Genomic DNA, 24,256 nt, shown 5'->3' with positions numbered 1-24,256 from the left:
CAAAAGTGCAGGTTATTAAATGTTCGAATCCCCAAAAGGAAAAACTAGAATTCCTTTAATTATTGGTACAATCCTTTGATCAATTAAGTTCCGAAATGTGCCTTGGGAAGATTAATTCCCGAGGGCGTAAACCACTTTCGATGAAGTTTGGAAAGGGTGGAGTAAGGTAATACATCAACATATATATATATATATATATATAAACGTACACCCCTCCTATTCATACTTGACAATTAACAAATCGAAGATTACCTGATGTATTGATTAAACAAACATCAACATTTTATCCTTACCGCGGTTGCATTTAATTCTACAATAAACAAACACACAGTATGTAGCCCTATTTTAATTATTGTCTGGTAAAACCAAATTCTAATCAGCCTAATTAATCACAATTTCGATTACTTAAGTGGAGGAAAAGTTGGTACTCTAACACCTGAGGTAATCGTCACGAATTACTGACGTCGAAAATCTCAGCAATTATATTAAATTGCTTTATTAAGCTTCTTCTATTGCTTCCTTTTTGTTTCAACCCAATAATTAAAGTTTTACTAGAGGTTTGAAAAAGTGGCCTGTGCTATATTATTATGGAGAAAGTACCCAGAGTTGTTGCCATCAAACTTATGCCTAAGTCTAGGTCCCGTGTGCTCTCTTCTTTGAAAAGCTCATGAATACTCGTGAACTACTACGGGTAGGTTGTAATTATTCTAGAGTACGCCTCGATTACGCTAAGTTTGCTGAGAAAGCTCGGGCTACGTGCGATACTACACTCTCCGGATAATGCCGATGATCAGGGCATCCCATTGCTCCTGGATTGAGCATGTTTCAAATTCTTTTGGTTTTCTCGGTGTGCTTACTTATCAAGGACATGATAGGGTTGTCATAAAATTTATTCAATCAGTACATGTGAACTGTATTCGATAAACGTACGTAATATGAAATCAAAGACTAGTGAGAAACAATCTACTCGGAGCTTTAAACTAGTAGTTCCAACTAAAACGCGAGGACTAAACGGTTGTCTAAACTCCACACTGTTTTATAATACTTTTTTTTTTAATACTTACGTTTTACTTACGAACGGGCTATTACTTCTATTGGTAATTCTTAGAAGAAGGTAAAAAAAATTGGGATCTCCGCCATATCTCTGAACCTGACATTTTTGTAACATAAAGGAAAAAATATCATTTCGAAAGAGAAGAAAGCGAGCATTAAAAAAATTAATAAAAAGGATGTTTTCCGAAAAAGTGCATTTAAGAAGACTAGAGAAAAAATGATGGAAAACAAGATAAAATGAAAGCGGTAAAAAGTTAAAAAAAACCACGCGAGCAGCATTGTCAAAATAAATGTTACTGATACAGTACGGAAAAGAAAGCTTTACGGAACGAATAAAACAGTGTCTTGAGACTGATTAATTACAATCGCGCATCGCGTCCTAGCTTGACACTATGTACAGTTTCAAGTCTTAGTATTATAAGCTCACTTTTCCATATACCCGACAGTGCTATGACTCTAACATGCACGTACCTGATCTAACAAATTAATTGGTTTGGTCCTTAATCAACCGTAACAGGATTGAGCTTGTTGTATGATGGAATTAACTTTAGGGTATGTTATATATCTCACATGAAAACTTGCTGGAAAAATTCTAAACCAGTCCTCTTCCGCATATATGCTCGTAAAAAGGATCACCCCCCCCAAACTAGGTGGTAGTTTGAAAATTTCCTCTTTATTTACACCCTCCAACATCACGTAACAAGGTATTGATCCAGTGTAAGGAGTAAACCCTGCACGAAACCCATAACGAACACCCGTAAGGAGTAAGGATTGTTTTAAAGTTGGCGCTCAAAAAGTTACGCCCGCGCTCAGCACCTTTATATGAATGTTAAACTGGCGAGTGTAGACGGGAAGAGTAACTTCTCAAGCTAGGTACCAGTGTTATTTTACGAGAAGAGAGCAATGACGACTACACGATCAACTTAATATGACGTGTTCAGTTAAAAGGCATACCGTGTACGTGATTGGAACCACAAGAAACATAATAATTAATTAAACTCGGCTAACTAAACGTTTTAAATATACCTCAAACCCAACGGGATGAATTAAAGGAGCGCTAGGGAGTGGATTAGAGATAAATATTGATCTCCGAATTTTTTGGTACGGATGTGACGGACATCTACTGCGTCTTTGATATATACTTAATCTCTTCTCTTTTTTCACCTTTCCATGAATTAATTTGGTCTCTCAAACAACCAAAACTACGTGTATATCACTACGCTCTTATCTATATTTTCGGGTGGTGTTTAGTATGAAACGTGCTTATCAATTTAAAATGAAGGTAACTATACATAGCATTCCTTATTAATAACAATATTAATCAGGAATTTACAAATTATTCGGAAAAAGAGTTGAACTTAGAATGCTAACATATACACAATTTATTCAAATATTTACTAATAATATTAATCAGGAATTTATAAATTATTCGGAAAAAGAAGAGTTGAACTTAGAATGCTAACACACAACTTATTCAAATATTTAGTTTGGGTAAACAATGTCTAACCATAAAATCATAGGTTTCAAACCCATGAAAATTGTACATCCACCAGGAGCGTAATATCAAATTAAGTAGAACGTTGAAGGAACACAGACGTCGATTTTTAATTACCTAAATTGTTCATGTTAGTTATTTAGTGTCTGTGTATTAATCTTTAAATCTAAAAAAATCTTTATAAAATTTTAAATCTTTAACTCTACAGGTTCTTTTAATATTCATTAAGCTAGGCGACTGATAAAATTGGTCATGTAAAAACAATATGTTCCCGGTCCGAGAGCTAAGACTATTTTTACTTATTCGGTTTTTTTTTTCGAGATTGATAACGTCTTGAAACTAGGCCGGAAAAGACCCTTTTTTTTCTTCATTTTCTATTAATCAAGTTACAATACGGTTAAAACTTCACATTGTGTTTTTTATTACATTATCTCTATAATGGTACTATAACATGATTTATTATTTTATGGGTGGGTTGAACCACAAATTAACAGATTGGTTGCAGTTTTAAAAGTGCGGTGAGCACGTAGACGGGCTAATCGGCGGGTACGTATGCATGCACGGGATAAGATAGTAACTTAGACCGCAAAGAGAAAGTATATATATATATATATATATATATATATATATATATATTTCTCTCTCTCTCTCTCTTTATCCGATGATATAATAATTATCATAGTTCGTGAACTACGATAATCTAAAAGATGGTAACTTACTTAATCTCTACACGTTAATCTTACTATCACCAGGAGATCTCAACTCACTCAACAACCAACTTATTATAATAGATTGCCAATTTTCCCATCTAGATTGCCGCTTTTTGAAATATCGTGATTCGCGAACCATGATAGCTATCATATTATCGAGAGAGAAAGAGAGAGAGAGAGAGATATATATTATATCCTCAACTCGAGGACAATAAAATTTTCGTGTCTTCAAGTTGTACGAACGCTAAAAAATAGGGAGTTTAGCAGAGTTATAAGTACATTGTGATCATTTATTTTGAATTACCCTGTGTGATAATTATTATGCTAGACTATCTATTTTTTAGCGTTCGTGTTTATTAAACTACGAAAATTTCCGTATATATCCTCAAATTGAGATATTTCTCTATTATAAAAANCTTAAACACATGGCCCAGCCCCGCCCGCGTGGCGCTGACGTGGTGGGACCAGGGCCATTTTTGCAAATAAATTTTTGATAGGGCCAATTTAAAAAAAAAAATTAGTCAGGGGCTATTTGCAAAAAAAGCCCATATACTAATTAATGATATCTGAGCTCTACACCATCTCTCTTTCTCTCTCTCTCTCTCCCCCTTTCCTTTTTCTTTTTTTTTTTTCAAATCGGAGCGTCTCCACGCACCGCGAGCTTCGAGCTCTCTCTCGATCGCTCTCCCTTTCCTTTTTTTGTTTTTTTCAAATCGAAGCTTCTAGATCTCCACCACGAGCTCGAGCCGCTTCAAGAGATTGGGATTTTTGGAGATTTCGCACTCAATCGCCTTCTCCGGGCGATTTCTCACTTGGATCTACACACGATTCCACGATCGGGAGAGGTGAGCTATTGATTTTTCTTTCATTTTTGGCTTGGATCTCGCTGTGTTAGTGTAATTTGATCTCGAATAGCTTCTTAATTAAGCCGAAGTGTTCGTAATCGGGTGTTATAGGAGTTAATTTTTGGATGCGCTTGCGATNTATATTATTGGATATGTTTCAGTTTCTATAAAGTGCATTTTATTCTTGTAATGATGAACACCAATTTGTCCTTTCATTGGTGTTTTAAATTTTATTTTAAAAAAATACATAATTAGGATTTATTAAAATTACTAAAGTAGATTACAATTTTGTATTTTGGATAACTTGAATACTATATTTTTTTGAGTTAAATTGTTCATGCCTTTTCTTTGCTCGTACAAATATCCAATGCAACCAAATGTTGGCTTAAGTAAAAATTTGACAAAAGTATGTTGCTTAACTTCTCATAATGTTTTTAGTGTTTTTTGTAATAATTCCAATGCAACTAAATGAATATGCAAGAGCTATTCTTGACCAAAAAATAAAAAAGTAATAAACTTGTTTGAATTAAAGTTAGAGTCCTTTAGTTTGTATGGCAATATGTTGAATAATGCAACTTTTGATTGTGTGTGGAATGGAGATTTTTTATTAGGAGATTTGAATACTATGATTCCTTTCTAATGCAATCTTCTTCTTACACTCGGCATCAAATCAGATTGCATGAATTGCTAGATATTAGTAGATTAATTAGTACTTCAACATGCATGAATAAATTTGTTGGATCAAAAGATATGATTGTATGGAAAACTAAGGAAAGGAAAGATTCTGCTTTAAACAAGTAAAATTGTTGATTTTGTAATTTATAAGCATTTTTTCGCTAAGTTTGCACCATTAGTGAGTAATTGTTGAGACCCATGAATGATATTTTGCCCTTTTTGAAAGTTCTGGAAGCTTGATCAAGTTTCTTAAGCTAGCGTTACGCGTTATTTGGAGACACTACAACAAATAAGGTTTGTTCCAGCAGTTATTTAGCCAGCAGTTAAGCTAACTGCTGCTAAAACTATATTATACCAGCATTTTTTATTTTTTCTGTAACATTTAGTAAACCACTGATATAGTGGTAATAATTTTTAATTGTATAAATAATAATGGGTCCTATTTTATTAGCTTATTTTATAAATTGGGCCAACAATTGGGTTTGAAAAGCCATGGACCTCTATATGAATATACTAATTAATGATATCTGATCTCTACTCTATCTCTCTTTCTCTCTCTCTCTCTCTCTCCCCCCCTTTCCTTTTTTTTTTTTTTTTTTCAAATCGGAGCTTCTCCACGCACCGCGAGCTTCGAGCTCTCTCTCTCGATCTCTCTCCCTTTCCTTTTTTTTTTTTTTTTTTTTCAAATCGAAGCTTCTAGATCTCCACCACGAGCTCGAGCTGCTTCAAGAGATTGGGATTTTCGGAGATTTCGCACTCAATCGCCTTCTCCGGGCGATTTCTCACTTGGATCTACACACGATTCCACGATCAGGAGAGGTGAGCTATTGATTTTTCTTTCATTTTTGGCTTTGATCTCGCAGTGTTAGTGTAATTTGATCTCGAATAGCTTCTCAATTAAGCCGAAGTGTTCGTAATCGGGGGTTTTAGGAGTTAATTTTTGGATGCGCTTGCGATTTGTGGGAGATATTATCCAGTTTTCTGACAATGTTCGATCATCTACATGCTCATCTCTTTTAAATTTGTTTCGAAACCGAAATTTAGGCCTCTTTTGTGCTTCATTAACACTGATTGATTAAGTTGTGCGAGATTATTTAGGTTTCAAGAACGTTTTTACTTGTGAATCTCCATTGCTCTGATGACATTTACCTTTCTATAGGGAAGTGTACTAAATCTCCATTGCTCTGATGACATGTTTGCTCTGATTATGTTTTAGGTCCTTTGGATTTTCTATGGATTCCAACATGCTATCAATAATTATATTCCTTGTGATTAAAAATATTTTTGAAGTTGAGAGGGTTTCCTAATTAGCTTTGCTTGTGGTGTACATGGTTTGTGGAGTCCTTGTTTAAGCTGTTGTGCCAGTAGAGCTCTTACATGAACTGTTATTTTGTGTTTGTTGTCCAATGAATTGTCTTGTGGACAATATATATGATATTAGACCTAGCATCGACAGTAAAAAAAAAAGAAGAGTAAATAAATAAATAAATAAATAAATAAATATATATATATATATATATATATATATATATTATATTATATATATATTATATTAAGAATTAGGCTACTATACTATCTATAGTATAGACATATTATGCAAGTCACAGAGAATCCTTTGCATATAGAGGTTAGATAAACTGTCAACAACACCCTCGCCCAACAACAGAGACTAAAGTTTAAAATTTAAGTGTGCACGTGCATTTTTTTTTTTTTTTACATATTTTTTATGCTTTAGATGATGAATGGCAAGCCCCTGGAATAAAGATGTATACATGGTTTACAAATGCCTATGAGCTATTCATGTTCAAGCATAAGAATCAAAACGCAATTATATATTTCATGTTCAAGCATAAGAAGGATTTACATCCTGGTTCCAAAGAAGAGAGAATGGAAATGAAATATGAAAGCTACTACATTTGGCTTACCTTGAACTTAAAAAGTTTTCCTCTTTTAGCAATCTCCAAACCTAGTTTTCACAGATTGTTATTAAAAAACATTGCGTCGGCTAGCAAGAATGAATTGTTATTTTTCCTTGATTTTTTTTGTTTTATGACTGGACAGAAAGAAAAACTAAAGTATAGTCATTACTGATAATGTTCTTATGAGTAACCAAAAGGCCCCAGGTATGAAAGGTGCACAAAGCGACCAAACCTGATCAATATTAGCATTGGGTTCCCCATCAGAACATTAGTTCCCTTGTGATTATGAAAATCTCAACCGAACCTCAATTTGTGTTACATAAGTAGGTGATATCAAACCCTGACCTGTACTACACAAATCTAAATCAAACCCAACAACAACCGACCTAAAATGATAAATTAATAATCTAAAAGCTAAGCAACATACATTCTATATATACACCACATACAATCGTATATATTAGAATAACCTTTTAGACGGCGATGATACTAGAGAAGGATATGATATTCTATTCCACTCTTTTTCATCCTGGTTCTAGAGAATGACTGAACCCTTGCATTTCAAATCATCTCCCTATAAAATTTTTAATTTGGAACCCAAGAAATTGAAATAATTTGGCCCGACCAGAACCAACCTGGTTTTGACCCTAGTTTAGTGCAATCCAAAAGATTTTTTTGTTAGGATCAAAGCACAACCCGAGGTAGCATTTGGTTAGATAGAGTTGTCACTTAGCCTTCAACTCGACTCAACCCGTTCAAGTTGCACCTTACACAGGATTATTCTTCCTTATGTTGGTCATGCAATCTAACAAAATATATGGACTGTAATCTCTATTAGAAGACAGAAGCTTAATATCCTATCTCATTTTTCACAAGCCTTTTAGTGTAAAATCTATTCGAGTTTGATTTCTCCTCTTAAGATATCACCCAGGCTCCAAACACCAAACATCAAAACAAACTTCCATATTTTCAGTCTTGATGAAAACAACATCATTAACTTACCTCAAATGTAGAAATGCATACACCCTCATTATCCGAGAATATCTGTTGGATAAAGTAGACTATACATGGAGAGGCTTCGCCATTCACATTTGTCTAGGAAGAAACATGAGAAAGAATTCTTCATCTTTACAGTACTTGAACATTCACATTTGTCTAGGCAGCTGATTCCAAATTCTCTATGTAATCTTCAGATTATGAGGTTGAAGCTAGTACTTTTACAGTCACCACATATATTTCCAGCTGTTTTTTCAATCACTTGTGCATGCTGTTCCCTTAACCAGCAGAGACCCCCTAAAAGTTAGCAAATTGCAGATGTTTAACAAATGGGGTATGTGATATATATATCTTACATCTGAATCTCTTTAATTCCTACAATTTTTATCAAGTGCTATGTCCTTTGCCCTGTCGTCGTTAATTTTCTACTTCAGAAAATAGAGGAAACCATTAAATGTCATGCTCGACTTATGTTATCATAGACTTAACATATCTTTTTAGCATCCAGCTTTACTCTTCTTATTTATCTGCTAAAATTTTTGTTTGTATATATTTTGGCGCCCTTGTGATTGAATCCCGGCTTGGTCGCTGCCGATGGCTATATTTAGCAAGTTTAAAGAACAGTGGAAATGATTCGAATTACACAACTCAATCTTAAGAGAAGCTTCTTAAGACATGATAACCAAATTCAAGAATCACCCATGGCTATATTTCTCCACCACTTCCTGCCACCCTCTCCCTCCATCACTTTTCCCTCATTTCCAAATCCAACAGCAAGTCAATGACCTTCTCAGCAGCCTCTGTAAGCAGAAGCGTTTTCATGAAGCTCTTCGAGCATTCAACTCCCTTCAAACCCAAGGATCCACCTTCCGTCTCCTCCCCAGCACCTACGCCCATCTCTTCCTTGCCTGCTCCCAGCTCAAATCCATTCACCATGGCCGCCTTGTTCACCGCCACCTCTCTGCCTCTAGTATGCGTCCTGATATTGTCCTGAGCAACCACATCCTCAACATGTATGGCAAATGCGGCTTCATGGAAGAAGCCCGCAAACTGTTCGAAGAAATGCCTGAGATAAATATTGTGTCTTGGACATCCATGATTTCTGGGTTCTCCCAAAACTGTAGGGAGAACGAGGCTGTGGACTTGTATATTCGAATGCTAAGATCGGGATTAGCTCCCGACCAATTTGCATTGGGGAGTGTGGTGAGAACCTGCGCGGGCCTATTGAATTTTCTGCTGGGGAGGCAGCTCCATGGCCATGCAGTGAAATCAGGTTACGGGTCTGACCGTATTGTTCAAAATGCACTAGTGACAATGTACTCCAGGGCTGATAGCATTGATGATGCTTCTCTTATATTCCAAAGGATTTCAGATAAGGATTTAATCTCTTGGGGCTCGATGATAGCGGGTTTTGCTCAGCAGGGTTGTGAATTGAATTCTTTGTACCTCTTTAAGGAAATGATCAATAGCGGCGGTTGCTCTCCAAATGAGTTCCATTTTGGTAGCGCATTCAGTGCTTGTGGCAATATAAACCAATTGGAGTTTGGTCAGCAGTTGCATGGTCTCTGTTTTAAGCTTAGGCTTGATACTGAGGCATTTGCTGGATGTTCCTTGAGTGACATGTATGCGAGATGTAGAAATTTGTATTCTGCAAAGAAAGCATTTTATCAGATTGATATGCCAGATTTAGTCTCGTGGAATTCCATAATAGGTGCTTATTCTAATGCAGGTCTTGTTGACGAAGCAATTGTATTGTTTTTGGAGATGAGATGGCTAGGCTTGAAGCCTGATGATATTACTGTTCGGTGCTTGCTGTGTGCATGTTCAGACTACTCTTCTTTGTATCAGGGTCAGTTGGTCCACTCTTACCTTCTAAAGGTGGGCTTGGATGCAGATGTTTCCGTCTGCAACGCTCTACTTTCCATGTATACGAGGTGTTCTGATATTTTTACTGCACTGAATCTCTTCGAAGAAATAAAAGCTCATGATCTTATTTCTTGGAATAGTATTCTAACAGCATGTGTACAGCACCGACAATTAGAAGAGGCTTTTCAGTTGTTCAAATGTATGCGCAGCTCCATGAAGGATTTGGACCACATCACCTTAAATACAATATTGAGTGCTTGTGCTGACTTAGCCTCCTTCGACATAGGGAAACATATTCATGCATATTCATTTAAAGTTGGATTAGAGACAGACATAATGGTGAGGAACGGTTTAATCGATGCTTATGCAAAATGCGGAAGCTTAGATGATGCCAGAAAACTGTTTGAAATGATGGGCAATAACCGTGATGTATTTTCGTGGAGCAGTTTGATTGTTGGATATGCTCAATTTGGCTATGTAAAGGAATCTCTTGAGTTGTTTGCACTTATGCGAAGCTTGGGCATTAACCCTAATCATGTAACCTTAGTTGGGGTTCTCACAGCTTGTAGCCGTGTTGGATTTGTAAATGAAGGCCTTTATTACTACAATATTATGGAACATGAATATGGTATTGTTCCTACAAAAGAGCATTCTTCATGTGTTATTGATTTGCTTGCCCGTGCTGGGAGGTTGGATGAGGCTGCAAAATTCATTGATCAAATGCCATTTGAACCTGATATTGTTATGTGGAAAACTCTGTTAGCTGCATGCAGGGTGCGTAATAATGTTGAGATTGGAAAGAGAGCAGCAGAAGCCATTTTAAAAATAGACCCTTCCGATTCAGCAGCTTATGTCTTGTTGTGCAGTATTTATGCTTCCTCTGGCCATTGGGATGAATTTGCGATGCTAAAAAAACTGATGAAAAGTAGCGGTGTGAGGAAGTTTCCTGGAAAAAGCTGGATTAAGGTAAATGGAGAGCTTAGGGTTTTTATAGTAGAAGACAGATCACAACCAGAATCTGAGAATGTATATACTATGCTGGAATTATTAGGGATAGGAATGACTGAAGTTGGCTATGTTCCGAAACTATCATATTGCAAAGAAAGTATCAAATCTTCCTGTCAATGAATTAGTAATGACTAGATTTTAGCCGAATATGGTTAAGTTTGCTGCACGAACCAAGTCTTGTTGAATGGCTGTTCTAATACTATGTTGAAGATACTAACTAGAGAAAATACTGGGTGCCTTTCAGTGTTTCTGGCCATCTATTGACATCTTATTGTGAAGTGGAGGTTTTCGACTGAAGTTGGTTCAAGAGAATTAACATATTATTTGCATTCTTAGGAGATATTTACCTTGACCGGTACCTCCTGAAGTGCACATGATCCACTGGTGCATTCGTGAGAAGGTTAACATTGCTACTGATGCTCTTCATTTCCTTCTTACTTTATTATCTGATGTTATTTTATTCTCTGATGTTCAAGTGCCTGACTTTCTGTACTTTATTTAATACAAGATGTATAGATTGACAGAAAGTAGCTGATCATAAATACTAAAGTCATTTACTTTCCATCTTTATCTTCTATCTTTTTCATATAGGTTCAAATATTACTTTAGTAAAGATTTGACAAAATGAAATTGCTATCTTATTTTCCAACAAATAGTCCTTAGAGATTTCTTTTTTTAAGCCATAGGTTAATTTGAAATTACTTTCTTTTTTTTTTTCTTGTAATGCTTAGTGGTATTCGTAGCTTATGCAAGGTGTTTATCTTTGAGAGAGAATTTTCTTTTGCTTCTTGGTTTGGGGTTGATGCATGACTTTGACGTCCAACTATTGATTGTGCAGCTTAGCAAGGGGTAATCCAGTGCATGAGACTCGCCCCATTGCTGCAAATTCCACTTCCTTCTATTCAGCAGATAGACCTAATAGTTCCATTTTTCTTAAACAGGAAATTGTCGTCTGCAGCAGTCCCAAGAATTATGTGACAGCTTGAGAGACAATCCATTAAGTCCTTTTCAGCCCTCACTTTGTTTCTTTCTTAAGATCAAGCCCCCGTTATTCTCAAAAAAAAAAAAGATCAAGCCCCCGTTGATTCACATTCCAAAAACAGCCTCTGTGCTGTAGAGAGGCTAAAGTATTTGTATACAGATCAATTTTAATTATTTTGCATTTTGCAGATAACATATCATAGATGACAACAAAAATTATTGCCTGGGTAAGTTATTCATTTGTATGTACCAAAATCAAGTCTATGATGTTAAAGCCACATAACATCACCGCTATAATTAAAGAAACTAGATTACTCACATAACTCGCCAAAGTATTGTACATAAGTTGTAGAAGTGAAGATCTGTATTGTCCATTTGTTGTAGAGTGAATGCTCATCAGTTTTTGCAAAGCAATCTTCTTCCTGAAATAAATTATGGAACACTATGAGAGGTAGAATCTCAAGATCGGGAAAAGACTCGCCATATGGAACTACAGTCAATATATTTACTCTTTCTTCTAATCTATTTCTTTCTAAAATTGCAGACCAAAAAGAATGACAATGCCTTTAGAAGTTTACTCATCATCAACATCCAAATTGTGGCATTCAATAGAATTGTCAACTATAGCACATTGAACTTCGGCAACTTGCGGGTTGCAACGAGAGAAATAGTATTTTATATTATTCTAAGAGCTTGGACTGGGTTTGGTGAGCGTCGTAGCGTCTTCGGAGCTTAATTAGTGCGAAAATAGACTTCGGAGGCCAAAATTTGCAAAAATCGCATATCTGTCTATTGTGTACCGGTACCGAGTTTGGGTATCAAAACCCTGTTGCGTATTGGTTAAGAGTGTGTATTGTATATGTATGTATATATATAGGGTAAATTGCATTGTTACCCCATGAACTTTTGACGAAGTTTCACTTTATCCCTCGAACTCCTAAAATGGACATCTGACACTCTAATCTGTCACGCCCCGGATTACACGTTCCCCGGGCGCGCCGACAAATCCGCCGTATACAAAGGAATTTTCCCTGTATACGAAGCGATAACTGTACCTGTAAATCATACAATACTACAAACAGTAGTATAGAGCTGCTAGAAGAAACAGAAGAAAACCAAACCGAGTTCCATGTACATATACCAAAATCCAAGATACAAAAATTACTCGCACTGGCGAGTTAAAGGTAGGTAAGTACATGAACTCAAACAAACTACTACCTGCAGTAGGGCACCTCTAGCTCGGCTCGTAGGGTAGGGCTCTAACTCGCGACGCCCTTGCCTCGATCCTGATCAGCAGTAGCAGCAGCCGAAGACGATGGCTCTGCAAAAGATAAAGTAACAACAGGGCGTGAGAACTACTGTAAAAACAAGTAGTCCTCAGTGGGTACCGCCCAAAACAACATCGGTCCACCCACTAAGTCTACAGAAGGGAGCAAGAATAGTAGAAAATGCGGAAATAAAGTCTACCGCTATCAAACACTACACTATCGTGCTCTACACTAACCAACTGTAGGAAAAGTCCAATCTGACCCAATCCAATCGGGACTGTAAGCATACCCGTCCCCGGGACTGTGAATACACCCGTCCCTGCCCCGTTGCGACTATCGTGCTCTATCCACACTAACTGGTCCGTGGAGAGCAAGTCCAACTGGCATGAGCGACACCAACGCGAAAGCACAACGCCTGACTCCGGAGTGGCACTCGTGGGCGCTACCCAATCGAGTATGCAGCGTGTCTCTGTCGAGCTCAAACAGGCTCCAACTAGCCAAAGTCAAGTGAACAGGGTCAAAACAGGTCTACAACCAAACCCACGTGCCCTCGGCACAATCTGTGACCAAAACAAGAATCTGGGTCCACCGCTAACCCAAACGGCACCCAACGACCCGAAACAGCCTAAACTCTGCTGAAAAATAAACTCGGCATCCCAGCACGAGTATAAATGCCTACTAAACTACCCCAGGTATCCATCGCACTGACACTGCAACGATACAATCGATTCACGGCTCCTAGAGCTAAATCTGGTAGTTTAAGCATATGACGGGTCAAAACGCAGGTTTTCTCCTAAGTCAAATTTTCAGTCCAACATGTATAATATAACCATTCATTTCAGCATGCTTTCATATTCATATTACATCCAAAATGCTAATCGATGAATTAAAGCATGATATACAAAATCGAACTATACACGTCGACTAAACATGCACTTAGGAGCAAAACCGATGATACACCCACCTCTAATGCAATTCCTGGTAGCAAGATGGTCTCGGATCTCTAGTAACACTGCTGGAAACACCTCCAAACCAGCAATCAAGCTCCTCAAGATCTGGACATCACAATTCACCCAAAAATCCAACAAAACTATCAATTAGCCAAAATTTCAGCACTTAAGCTAATTCATCTCAACTCCAATGTCAAAACTCACCTAATGATCTCCAAATCAGGTGAGGACAGTTTCAAATCCAGCAAATACTGAGGGGTGATCAATCTCAGGTCTAAAATCCCACTGCCTACAAAGTTAGCATCAAGAAAAGCTCAAAAATCCAATTTTCAGCTCAATGTCAACAGCAGTCCAGAAAAACCTCAGTTCGACCAAGCTAACCTCAACCAAAATCTGCAATTCAGGACTTCGTGGATTCCTCTGGAAGTCTAGAATCCAGCAAACCAAGTTTCGTCGAAATCCGACCTTCCTACGTCGCGCACGAGCCAAAACACTGGAGGTCGACGTTGAAGAACTGCAGAATCAGCACTCCATCAAGCTGGATCAATGGAAATTTGATGCAATTTGAGGCAAATCCGAGGTTTGAGATGCTAAAAGGAGTTTCTCTGTGAAGAAGGGAAGAAAAGAGTAGCAAAGGGGCGTTCACCAGGTATTTATAGGCTGCTGGAGGGATAAAATAAGCCCTAAGAGAAACTGCTGCAATCCAGTGTCCCTGCAGAAACGGGCATTTCTGGGCGCCCGGAAACATGTTCTGGGCGACCAGAACATCCAGACTGCACAAAACGGGCTCCTCGGACTCTCCGCTCGCGGTGTGCTGTGCCTGTAAATGGCACCGGCGGAACTCACCTACCGCCCTGCCACGCGTCGAAGCAAGCGATATTCACGAGGTGAAATTTCCGGACCCACAACTGGGCGCCCGAAACATGGGATCCGAATTGGCTTCCAGTTTCAGTTAAATTCAACACTCGTTTCTGGGTGACCCTAAAAATGTTCTGGGTGCCCGAATCTGGCAAAACTCCAGTTTTGCTTATTTGAGTGCGTCGAGTCCAATTCTGCATCCAATTTGTGCAGAATTGACTCCGACTCAGTCCGACCCTCTCCAAAGATGTCGACCAGTCACTAATACTGAAGCCAATCCTATCCAAAGCTCAGGAACACTACATCTAAACTCTAATATTTCGTTCATGTTACCCCTTCCGTCAGTTTTCCGTCAAGTTCCATTAACCGGAAACTGACGGAAAGGGCAAAACGAATGAAATATTAGAGTTTAGGGTGTTAGATGTCTATTTTAGGAGTTTGGGGGGTTAAGTGAAACTCGCCAAAAGTTCAGGAGGTAACAATACAATTTTCCCCAACTATAAATTATTTTATTATAATATGTTACTTATGAATTTACTACTAAACCTCAAGTTAGTGATCATTCTTGATTTTGAATTTATATATATTTTTTATCCTAAAATAAATCATACCATAATTTATCATACTTTCTTATTTTAGGCAACAATAAAATTACATTGCATAATTTTATAGGAAATAAGTGTATTTTTTAGAATAATACTTCTAAAAATAAAAGGGACAAACGAGTACTACAGAAAATTAGCTGAGAATTAAAATCTCTATATTCGAGTGAGGACACCTATTGTAAATCAACCATATTAACGAGTACACCAGGACAGTAGAATGTTCGAGTATCGTACGTAGTTAGTATCGCACTTTTCTTATCTTTAAGCCACTCTAATTCATTTCTTTCGATTTTATTTTATTACAATAAAATGTAGAATAAATTATGGTATAATTTATTTTAGGATAAAAAATATATATAAATTCAAAATCAAGTATGATCACTAACTTGAGGGTCAGTAGTCAATCCATAAGTAACATATTATAATAAAATAATTTATAGTCAAGAGTCCTATGGGGTAAATTGCACTACTACCTCTTGAATTTTTGGCGAGTTTCACTTAACTCCCCAAACTCCTAAAATAGATATTTAACACCCTTAAATCTAATATTCCATTCGTTTTGCCCCTTCCGTCAGTTTCCGGTTAACGGAGCTTGACAGAAAACTAACGAAAGGGGTAACATAAACGAAATATTAGAGTTTAGGGTGTTAGATGTCCATTTTAGAAGTTTGGTGAGTAAAGTGAAACTTCACGAAAAGTTCAGGGGGTAACAATGCAATTTACCCTATATATATATATATATATATATATATATATATAAGAAGTTACTACTATGCTATCGGAAGCACGCAGCCTTCCGTGCTTCCAGCTGCGTTTCGATGTTGCGACTTTCGAATCGTCGATCGGCTCGGTTAAATTTGATCTAGATATTTGAAGTATCTAGAAAATAAATTTAATGATTTTACGATATCATTGCCTAGTGAACGAAGGCTCAAAATCAACGGTTAAAATAAAAATCTACAAAATATAATAATATGACATATAAAATTTTAAATCAAAGATATGATCTTGTTTTATATAGTATAAAGAATTTTCTATCAAAATTTCACGTGATTTGGATATTTCTACACTGTTAAACTTGCAAACGGTTCACTACGGCCATTGAAATTTATTGATTTTGAGCTCATTCGATCACTAGGCAAATAATATCGAAAAATAATAAAATTTATTTTCTAGGTACTCCAAATACTCTAGATCAAGTTTAACGGAGCCGATCGACGATTCGAAAGTCGCAACATCGAAAACGAGCTGGAAGCACGGAAGGCTCTGTGCTTCCGATAGCATAGTAGCCTCACTCTATATATATATATATATATATACAAGATTTTCACTGGAAAAAAATTTATGTTGTCTAATCTTGTATTTATGGCCTTGCGTAGGTTTTCATTCTTGAAGGAAATATATCTGCATTAACTATAGCTTTTTGTGCATTTAATTTGTAGAGCCATTATTAATTAAGGCCTTCTATGAGATATTTTTTCTTTGGAGAGACAGAGATTTTTAACCTGAGAGAACTAGAGAGAGTGTTAAATTTGGTTTGATTTGTAGTTACCTAAATTGGAGTTAAATCATAATTTAATTGGGATTGGATATAATTTAGATTTAATTTGGAAAGGTACTCTGGACTATATTCATTCTGATCTTTGAGGGCCCTCTCGTACTCCTACTCATGGGTGGTGCTAGATATATGTTGACTTTTATTGACGACTATTCTCGTAAAGTGTGGGCGTTTTTTCTAAAAAGTAAGGATGAGGTGTTCAATTATTTCAAGCAGTGGAAGGTCATGATTGAGAAGCAAACTGAAAAGAATATCAAGAGATTAAGGACCGACAATGGTTTGGAATTCTGTTCATCAGAGTTTGAAGAATTCTGCAAGAAGGAATCGATCGTTAGACATAAAACCGTTAGGCATACTCCATAACAGAACGGGGTGGCCGAACGGATAAATAGAACTTTTTTGGAGAGGGTCCGTTGTATGCTCTCTAATGCTGGCTTAGCGAAGAGTTTCTCGGCAGAGGCGATCTCTACGGCATGCTATTTGGTAAATCGATTTCCACATTCAGCACTTGATTGCAAAACTTTGGAGGAAGTATGGTCTGGTAGCCCTTCTGATTATTTTAATTTGCGAATATTTGGTTGTCATGCTTATGTTCATATCAATGAAGGCAAGTTAGAACCTAGGGCTAAAAAGTGCATTTTCATTAGTTATGCATCGGGGGTTAAGGGATATAGATTGTGGTGTCCTGAATCGTCTAAATTAATTATTAGTATGGATGTCACATTTGATGAATCTGCTATGTTATATCCTAACCGTAATTCTTTTGATGAGACCCCGAGTGCTAGCAAAAAGGTGGAGCGAGAGACCGATGGTATAGTTCAGTCGCAGGATTCTTCTCAGTCAGAACAAGTTCAGTCGGCAGACACAAGTTGAGAGGCAGAGCATTGTTACAGGCAAAGTAAGGGAACAGATCAAACCACCGCAGAGATACGATTATGAAGAAATAGTTGCTTACGCTCTTTCAGTGGCACAAGATACAAAAGAAGAAGGTAAACCTTCCACATATAATCAGGCTATTTCTGGTGCCAGTTCTGTAGAGTGGTTGATGGCGATGAATGAGGAGATGGAGTCGCTCCATAAGAATCACACATGGGAGTTGGTAAAACCGCCTACAGGTAAGAAAATTGTTGGCTGCAAGTGAGTCTTCAAGAAAAAGGACAGAATCTCCGGCGTAAAAGATACAAGGTATAAAACTCGTTTAGCTGCTAGGGGCTATAGTCAGGTAGAAGGTGTTGACTTTAATGATATTTTCTCACCCGTTGTGAAGCATACTTTTATTCGTGTTCTTTTATCGTTAGTAGCCATGAATGACTTGTATCTTGAGCAGCTTGATGTTAAGACAGCTTTTCTGCATGGAGAACTTGAGGAGCAAATTTATATGAAATAGTCGGAGAGATTCATTGTTGAAGGGAAGGAGGACCAGGTTTGTCTGTTAAAGAAATCGCTTTATGGCTTAAGACAGTCTCTTCGACAATGGTACAAGCGGTTCGACTCCTTCATGACAGGTCATGGATATTCCAGAAGCAAACGTGACAGTTGCGTGTACTTCAGAAAGCTTGATAAGGGATCTTTCATATATTTGTTGCTTTATGTCGATGATATGTTAATTGCTTCCAGTAACATAGTGGAGATAAATAAATTGAAGGCTTTACTTAAGGGTGAGTTTGAGATGAAAGATCTAGGTGCTGCTAAGAAAATTCTTGATATGAAAATTAAAAGGGACAACAAGTCAGGACTACTGTATTTTACACAGGAGAAATATATAGAGAAGATTTTAAAGCGTTTCGGAATGACAGACGCAAAATCTATGAGCACTTATTTTGCGGCGCATTTCAGACTTTCCGCCGAGCTATCACCGCAGTCCGATGATGAGCGGGAGTACATGTCACATGTTGTCACACCCCAATAATCTCACATCGGATAGGAATAGGGATGTGATTGGGTATATAAGAGACTTAGACACTAGTAATAATAACTGAGCTTAAGCATTTTGGGCCGATGGTTGGGCCCAATGAGTTTTTGTTGCTAGTGGGCTGGGTCGTTACATTTGGTATCAGAGCTAGTTCACCAGCCGGAAATGTGTAACGAGTCTCGGCTGAGCCAAGGTCTAAAAGACAAGGTGATAGGCTATGCCGGAGTCTGTATGACCCGATGACCGGCTATGCCAAGGTCTGGATGACAAGGCTAGTGAGACGAGTCTCATATCGCCTGGTGATCTTGGGCTGTGTGTGTGATTGGACTGACGTGGACGTCAGGGCCTTAACGGGGGGAGTCTGTCACACCCCAATAATCCCACATCGGATAGGAATAGGGATTGTAATTGGGTATATAAGAGACTTAGACACTAGTAATAATAACTGAGCTTAAGCATTTTGGGCCGATGGTTGGGCCCAACGAGTTATTGTTGCTAGTGGACTGGGTCGTTACACATGTTCCCTATTCTAGTGCTGTCGGGAGCATCATGTACGCCATAGTTTGCACACGGTCGGACATCTCTTACGCAGTGAGCATGGTTAGCAGATATATGACCAATCCTGGTAAGGCTCATTGGCAGGCTATTAAGTGGATTCTGAAATACTTACGAGGTAACACTAGCACTTGTTTGGAGTTTGGGAGGTGTAAGGATGGTGTGGTTGGATTTGTTGATTCGGATTTTGTAGGTGATTTGGACAGGAGGAGATCACTTTCAGGTTATGTATTCTCTATTGATGGATGTGCAGTTAGTTGGAAAGCTTCACTACAACCTATTGTCGCCTTGTCTACGACGGAAGTGGAATATATTGCTATTACAGAGGGTGTAAAGGAAGCTATGTGGCTAAGAGGCTTATTTGGAGAGCTTACTTCTTGTTGGGATCCAATGATTGTCTATTCAGACAATCAAAGTGCTATTCATTTGTCGAAAGATCAAAAGTTTCATGAGAGGATAAAGCACATCGATATAAAGTTTCACTTTGTTCGGAATGTGATTGGGAAACGCATGATGATTGTTAAGAAAATTAGTACTGAGGACAATCCGGCGGATATGTTTACTAAGTCTCTTACTATTGCCAAGTTCAAGCATTCTTTGGACTTAGTAGCAATTGGCAGCACTTGAGGCCCTATAGGGCATTTGGAGAAGACGGAACACGGAACGTTAAGGAGCATTAAGGCAAATTAAATTCAAGGTGGAGTTTTGTGGCGACCTCGACAAAGCAGCGGCTAAACTACAAATTAAACCAAGGTGGAGATTGTTAAATTTGGTTTGATTTGTAGTTACCTAAATTGGAGTTAAATCCTAATCTAATTCGGATTGGATATAATTTAGATTTAATTTGGCATATATGGATTATGAGTCGGAATCTAATTCAAAATTTAATTAGATTAGATTTGTGTTTAGAAATCCAATTAGAGTAGAGTTCCAATTAGACTCTAATTTGAAGCCACATCCTATATATATGCTGGTCATGTTAATGAAGCCGCAAGTGACCAAAATTAGATGCCATGTGCTAATTATTTCTACTTGCTTGTTGGTCCGTACGGTTAGGAGCTGCGACTAATTAGAAGCCATGCTCTAATTAAGCCAAGCTATGCATGTTCCGTACGCCAAGCTATGCATGTTCCGTACGGTGAACAATCCGCGCGGCGACTCTAATTTAGCCATACGTCCGTACAAGTGAGAGACTTCGTCATGTAGAGAGACTCCAATTTAAGCCAAAGCCCTGCAGCGGTCTTTCCATCCAAAACCTCGCGCAATACCTCATCGGATAAACATAATTGTATTGCCATAAGAGCTTTGTCATCAATCTCCTCCTTCTGCTCCGCCGTCAAAGAATCGGGCATCTTTTCTTTTCCCAACAGTGCCTTCTGCAATCCATGCTGCGTCAATATATAGCACGCTTTTTGACTTGTCATAATGCGAAACTATTGGTCCTGTCAAATTTTTGAATCTCGAACTTCGTCATCATCTTAATCCTCAAAGGGAATAGAAAGGCTCTGATACCAGTTTGTTAGAACTAAAACCGAGAAGATCTAGTTCGTCCGGTGAGAAAATACCAAAAGAGATCCGAGAAAGAGAGAAGAAAAATAAAGCACACAATATTTATGTGGTTCGGCCATCGGCGAAGACGGAGTGGAGATCTTCATTATAATCAAAGTGGTGTACAAAATATGCCTCTCTCACAAAATCCTAATCCTAAAAATACATCCATATTCTCTCTCTCATCTTCCGCACTAAACCAATGGAATAAAGAATATATTTATAATAATGGCTAAATCTTAATACAACTAGGAATACAAACCAACTAAGATTAGGAATATCTCAATAAAATTAGGCATAATCTAAACTTAACTTAATGGGATAATCAAAACAGAATAGGATTAGAAAACCTTGCGGTACTAGAATTCGAGACATATGTAATAGAGAGAAAGAGAGATTTTCTATCTACAGCAGGGTCAGGAAATGAATAGTGAATACATGAGATTCCAAGGAAATCTCTCATTGATTCCTACTACGAGACCCCATAAAAAGGCTTCAAGCTCTCATTATTCGGTACCAACTCCAAGAGATGCAACTCATTGCCGTGTCTATTAGATAATGCAGTGGTGCATTGGTGCTTTAATTAATTTCCTATGATCTATTCAGAATTACCTTTCTATGTGCCTAGATAATGCAGTGAGTCATTGATAGGTGCTCTACATGTAGTTCTACATGAGATTGTTTAAATCTGTTAGTTTTGTTATCATTTTGATCAAGTTTGTTTTCATATATTTTTCTCTTCCTTCTGTGCTTTGGTCCTTCATGTTTTTGTTAATTTTGCCTGCTAGTTTTTTTCTTGCATATTTGTTCTGTGTAGTTAATTAGTTAGTAAGATAAGCTGGTTTGTATTTGAAATTAGTACTTGTCATTGCGGGTGGATTTCACCATTCGTTGTTAAACACTTAAACTGTAGTGTGATTTATCTAATTCTTAAAGAAAATGACTTACAAAGGCCAGATATGATATGTTGAACAAACTTCTAAATAAAATTCTAATTCTAAATATTTGATTCCACTCTTCATCTATCAAATAAACTGAACAAGAGAAATAGTATTTCTTTCCTTTAATTAAGTTTTGCAATCTTCCTCTCAAAAAAAAAGTTTTGCATTTGGTTTTTAACTTTGTGAGCTTAAGAAAAACTGAAAAACTAGACTAGATTTACAACATCACTCCTTGCTGGAGGAACTTCCAAGTGCTCCATAAGTGTTATAACTATATATTTTTTTGTTGCTTTTATAGGTTATTTATATATATTCAAAGTTATAATTCTTAATGACAGAGTAGTTATTTAAGTGAAAGTCTTCAACTTGTAACCATCTTGAAAGTATGGTTTGTTTTACTTCTTCTATTGTAACCAACTAACTACCGATCGAGGAGCATTACATATGCTTAGTTTCAAAACTAAGCATATGTAATGCTCGAGGAGCATTACTTATATCGATCAATCTTCTTTTTGCATGCAGAGACTATATCTGTTATTACAAATGATGGGCATAATATTGTGGTAAGTTTTTTACTTTTTTTGTGAACTCTCAACAACACATACCCTTGGAAAAATCAACTAAGTGTAACAAATTTTCCTCACATTTTTTCTGCTTAGGTCAATGATTATTACATTTCACTTCCATTAAGCACTGTTCTTTTATTATGTTATTGTATCCCTTGTTTCTCATCCTCATGATTATATCTTAGAAAGTTTTTACTTTTCTAATTTCTATTATAATCCCCGGGACATAAAATTCTATGATTTAGTTCTATTTGGAGTGGCAATTTCCATTCAGATAAGAAAATTTGACCTGATTGAACAATGTTTGGCTCACCATTTTACCTTTATGTACTGGTTTGTTTCAGCAGGCTTCAACCTGCAAATTTTTGGCTGTAAGCATGCCCCTCATTTAAAATGGTTAATGGTAGTTATCCATATATTGGTTCAAGAAACTGGTCATAATTTTTACAATGCACCCTTTTATTAGCCAACTACTATAGCTTGTAGATTGCATAATGATATTACTTTGTTTGCAATATGCAGCCAACCATGGTGGAACCATCTCCAAACACCACAACAAGCATATACATTCCTAAACCATAGTGTATCATTGCCCACAATCAAGCATGTTTTAGAAATCAACTAATGATTCACCACATTTTCACTACAAACTTGCATTGCAACTCAACTGCTGGGGTAGTGTTTCTGTAATGGAGTCTTTATTCCATTGACTAATAGTTTTAATTTTTTTCTCAAAATTGAACTTATATTCTGAGTTGGCAACTTTGATGGATTATTATTTTATTTTTTTATTTTCATTAATATTGTTGGAGAAACTAATGTATGATATTATTTTGAGCTGATTTATTACGTTGGAGTTTGATTTTAATGTTATTTTGTTTGTGATTTTTGTTATCTTGCTATTGTATATTTGTGTATAAACATTTAGTGGCAATAAATAATACTATCAGATGTGAATATAATTTGTCGCCACCAAATGCCACATTTAGTGGTGATATAAATATTTGCCACCAATTGTCATATTTAGTAGCGATAAATATTTGCCACCAAATATTACATTCATTGGCGACATGTATTTGCCACCAAATGAACACATTTCATGAAAGCACTTGCCATCAAATAAAACACATTTAGTGGCGATAAATATTTGCTATTGAATGATGTATTTAGTGGCGACAAATATTTGCCATTAATTGTCACCTTTAGTGGCAACAAATATTTGTCACCAACGTTGGTGACAAAAATTAGTTGCTATCAAATCCTGACAATTGGTGGCAACAAGGTGTTGCCACCAAATGAAAGTTATATTTAAAGTGGCAAAATTCATATCTCATCACTGATTCATTCGTCGGCGGGATCTATTGGGACAGCATGTGGCGATAAATTTTGTTATCTTGTAGTGATCATCATAATATTTTCAAATTAGTCTCGTCAAATGGCTAAAAAAATTTAATTACACTTACTTTTGAATGCACCGGTAGCATTTCTCTTTTTCAAATGTCAATTAGAATATAAAAGAGATCTATTGAACAAAAGATTATTTTACATACAAATTTAGGGGTTAATTACACTAATGGTCCCTAACTTTTACACCGTTTTCTAATTTGGTCCCCCACTTTTTTTTTTTTACAATCAAGTCCCTTTTTTAATTTCATTTCAATTAAGTCTCTGCCGTTAGATAACTGTTAAAATTGACGAGAAATGCCACGTCAGCGCCACGGAGGTGCCATGTCAGCGCCACGATGGTGCTGTGTCAGCGGATTGCAAAAAAAAAAAAGATTGGGGACCAAATTGAAAAACGGTGTAAAGGTTGAGGACCAATGGTGTAATTAATCTATTAAATTTATAAATTCAAAAAAAAAAATAATTTAATATTTAAATTTTAAATTTAAATTTTGATTTTGGATTCAAATTTAAATTGGAATTCAAATTCTGATTTTGTATTTA

The 24,256-nt window shown here is 36.8% G+C and overlaps 1 protein-coding gene across 10 annotated transcripts; it reads left to right on the top strand.

The window, feature by feature from the left end:
- On the top strand, nt 3,874-23,177 carry LOC109724517 (pentatricopeptide repeat-containing protein At3g53360, mitochondrial). Of its 10 annotated transcripts, none has more exons than XM_020253376.1 (5): nt 3,874-4,103; nt 8,302-10,525; nt 10,812-10,967; nt 22,266-22,306; nt 22,832-23,177. In XM_020253376.1, exons 2-3 carry the CDS (start codon nt 8,369-8,371, stop codon nt 10,842-10,844), a joined length of 2,190 nt encoding a protein of 729 aa, XP_020108965.1. In that variant the 5' UTR covers nt 3,874-4,103; nt 8,302-8,368; the 3' UTR covers nt 10,845-10,967; nt 22,266-22,306; nt 22,832-23,177. The 10 variants fall into 10 exon arrangements, with proteins under 10 accessions (XP_020108965.1, XP_020108964.1, XP_020108958.1 ...); XM_020253375.1 differs by having other exon boundaries at nt 8,302-10,691; XM_020253369.1 differs by having other exon boundaries at nt 3,874-4,102; nt 8,272-10,967.

The sequence above is a fragment of the Ananas comosus genome, linkage group 18 (genome assembly GCF_001540865.1).
Source record: "Ananas comosus cultivar F153 linkage group 18, ASM154086v1, whole genome shotgun sequence".
NCBI lineage: Eukaryota > Viridiplantae > Streptophyta > Magnoliopsida > Poales > Bromeliaceae > Ananas > Ananas comosus.
This window is presented reverse-complemented; position numbering and strand designations above follow the sequence as displayed.

Excerpts from the sequence above, each read along its gene's own strand:
- LOC109724517 (XM_020253369.1), top strand. The coding sequence starts at position 8,369 with ATGATAACCAAATTCAAGAATCACCCATGGCTATATTTCTCCACCACT.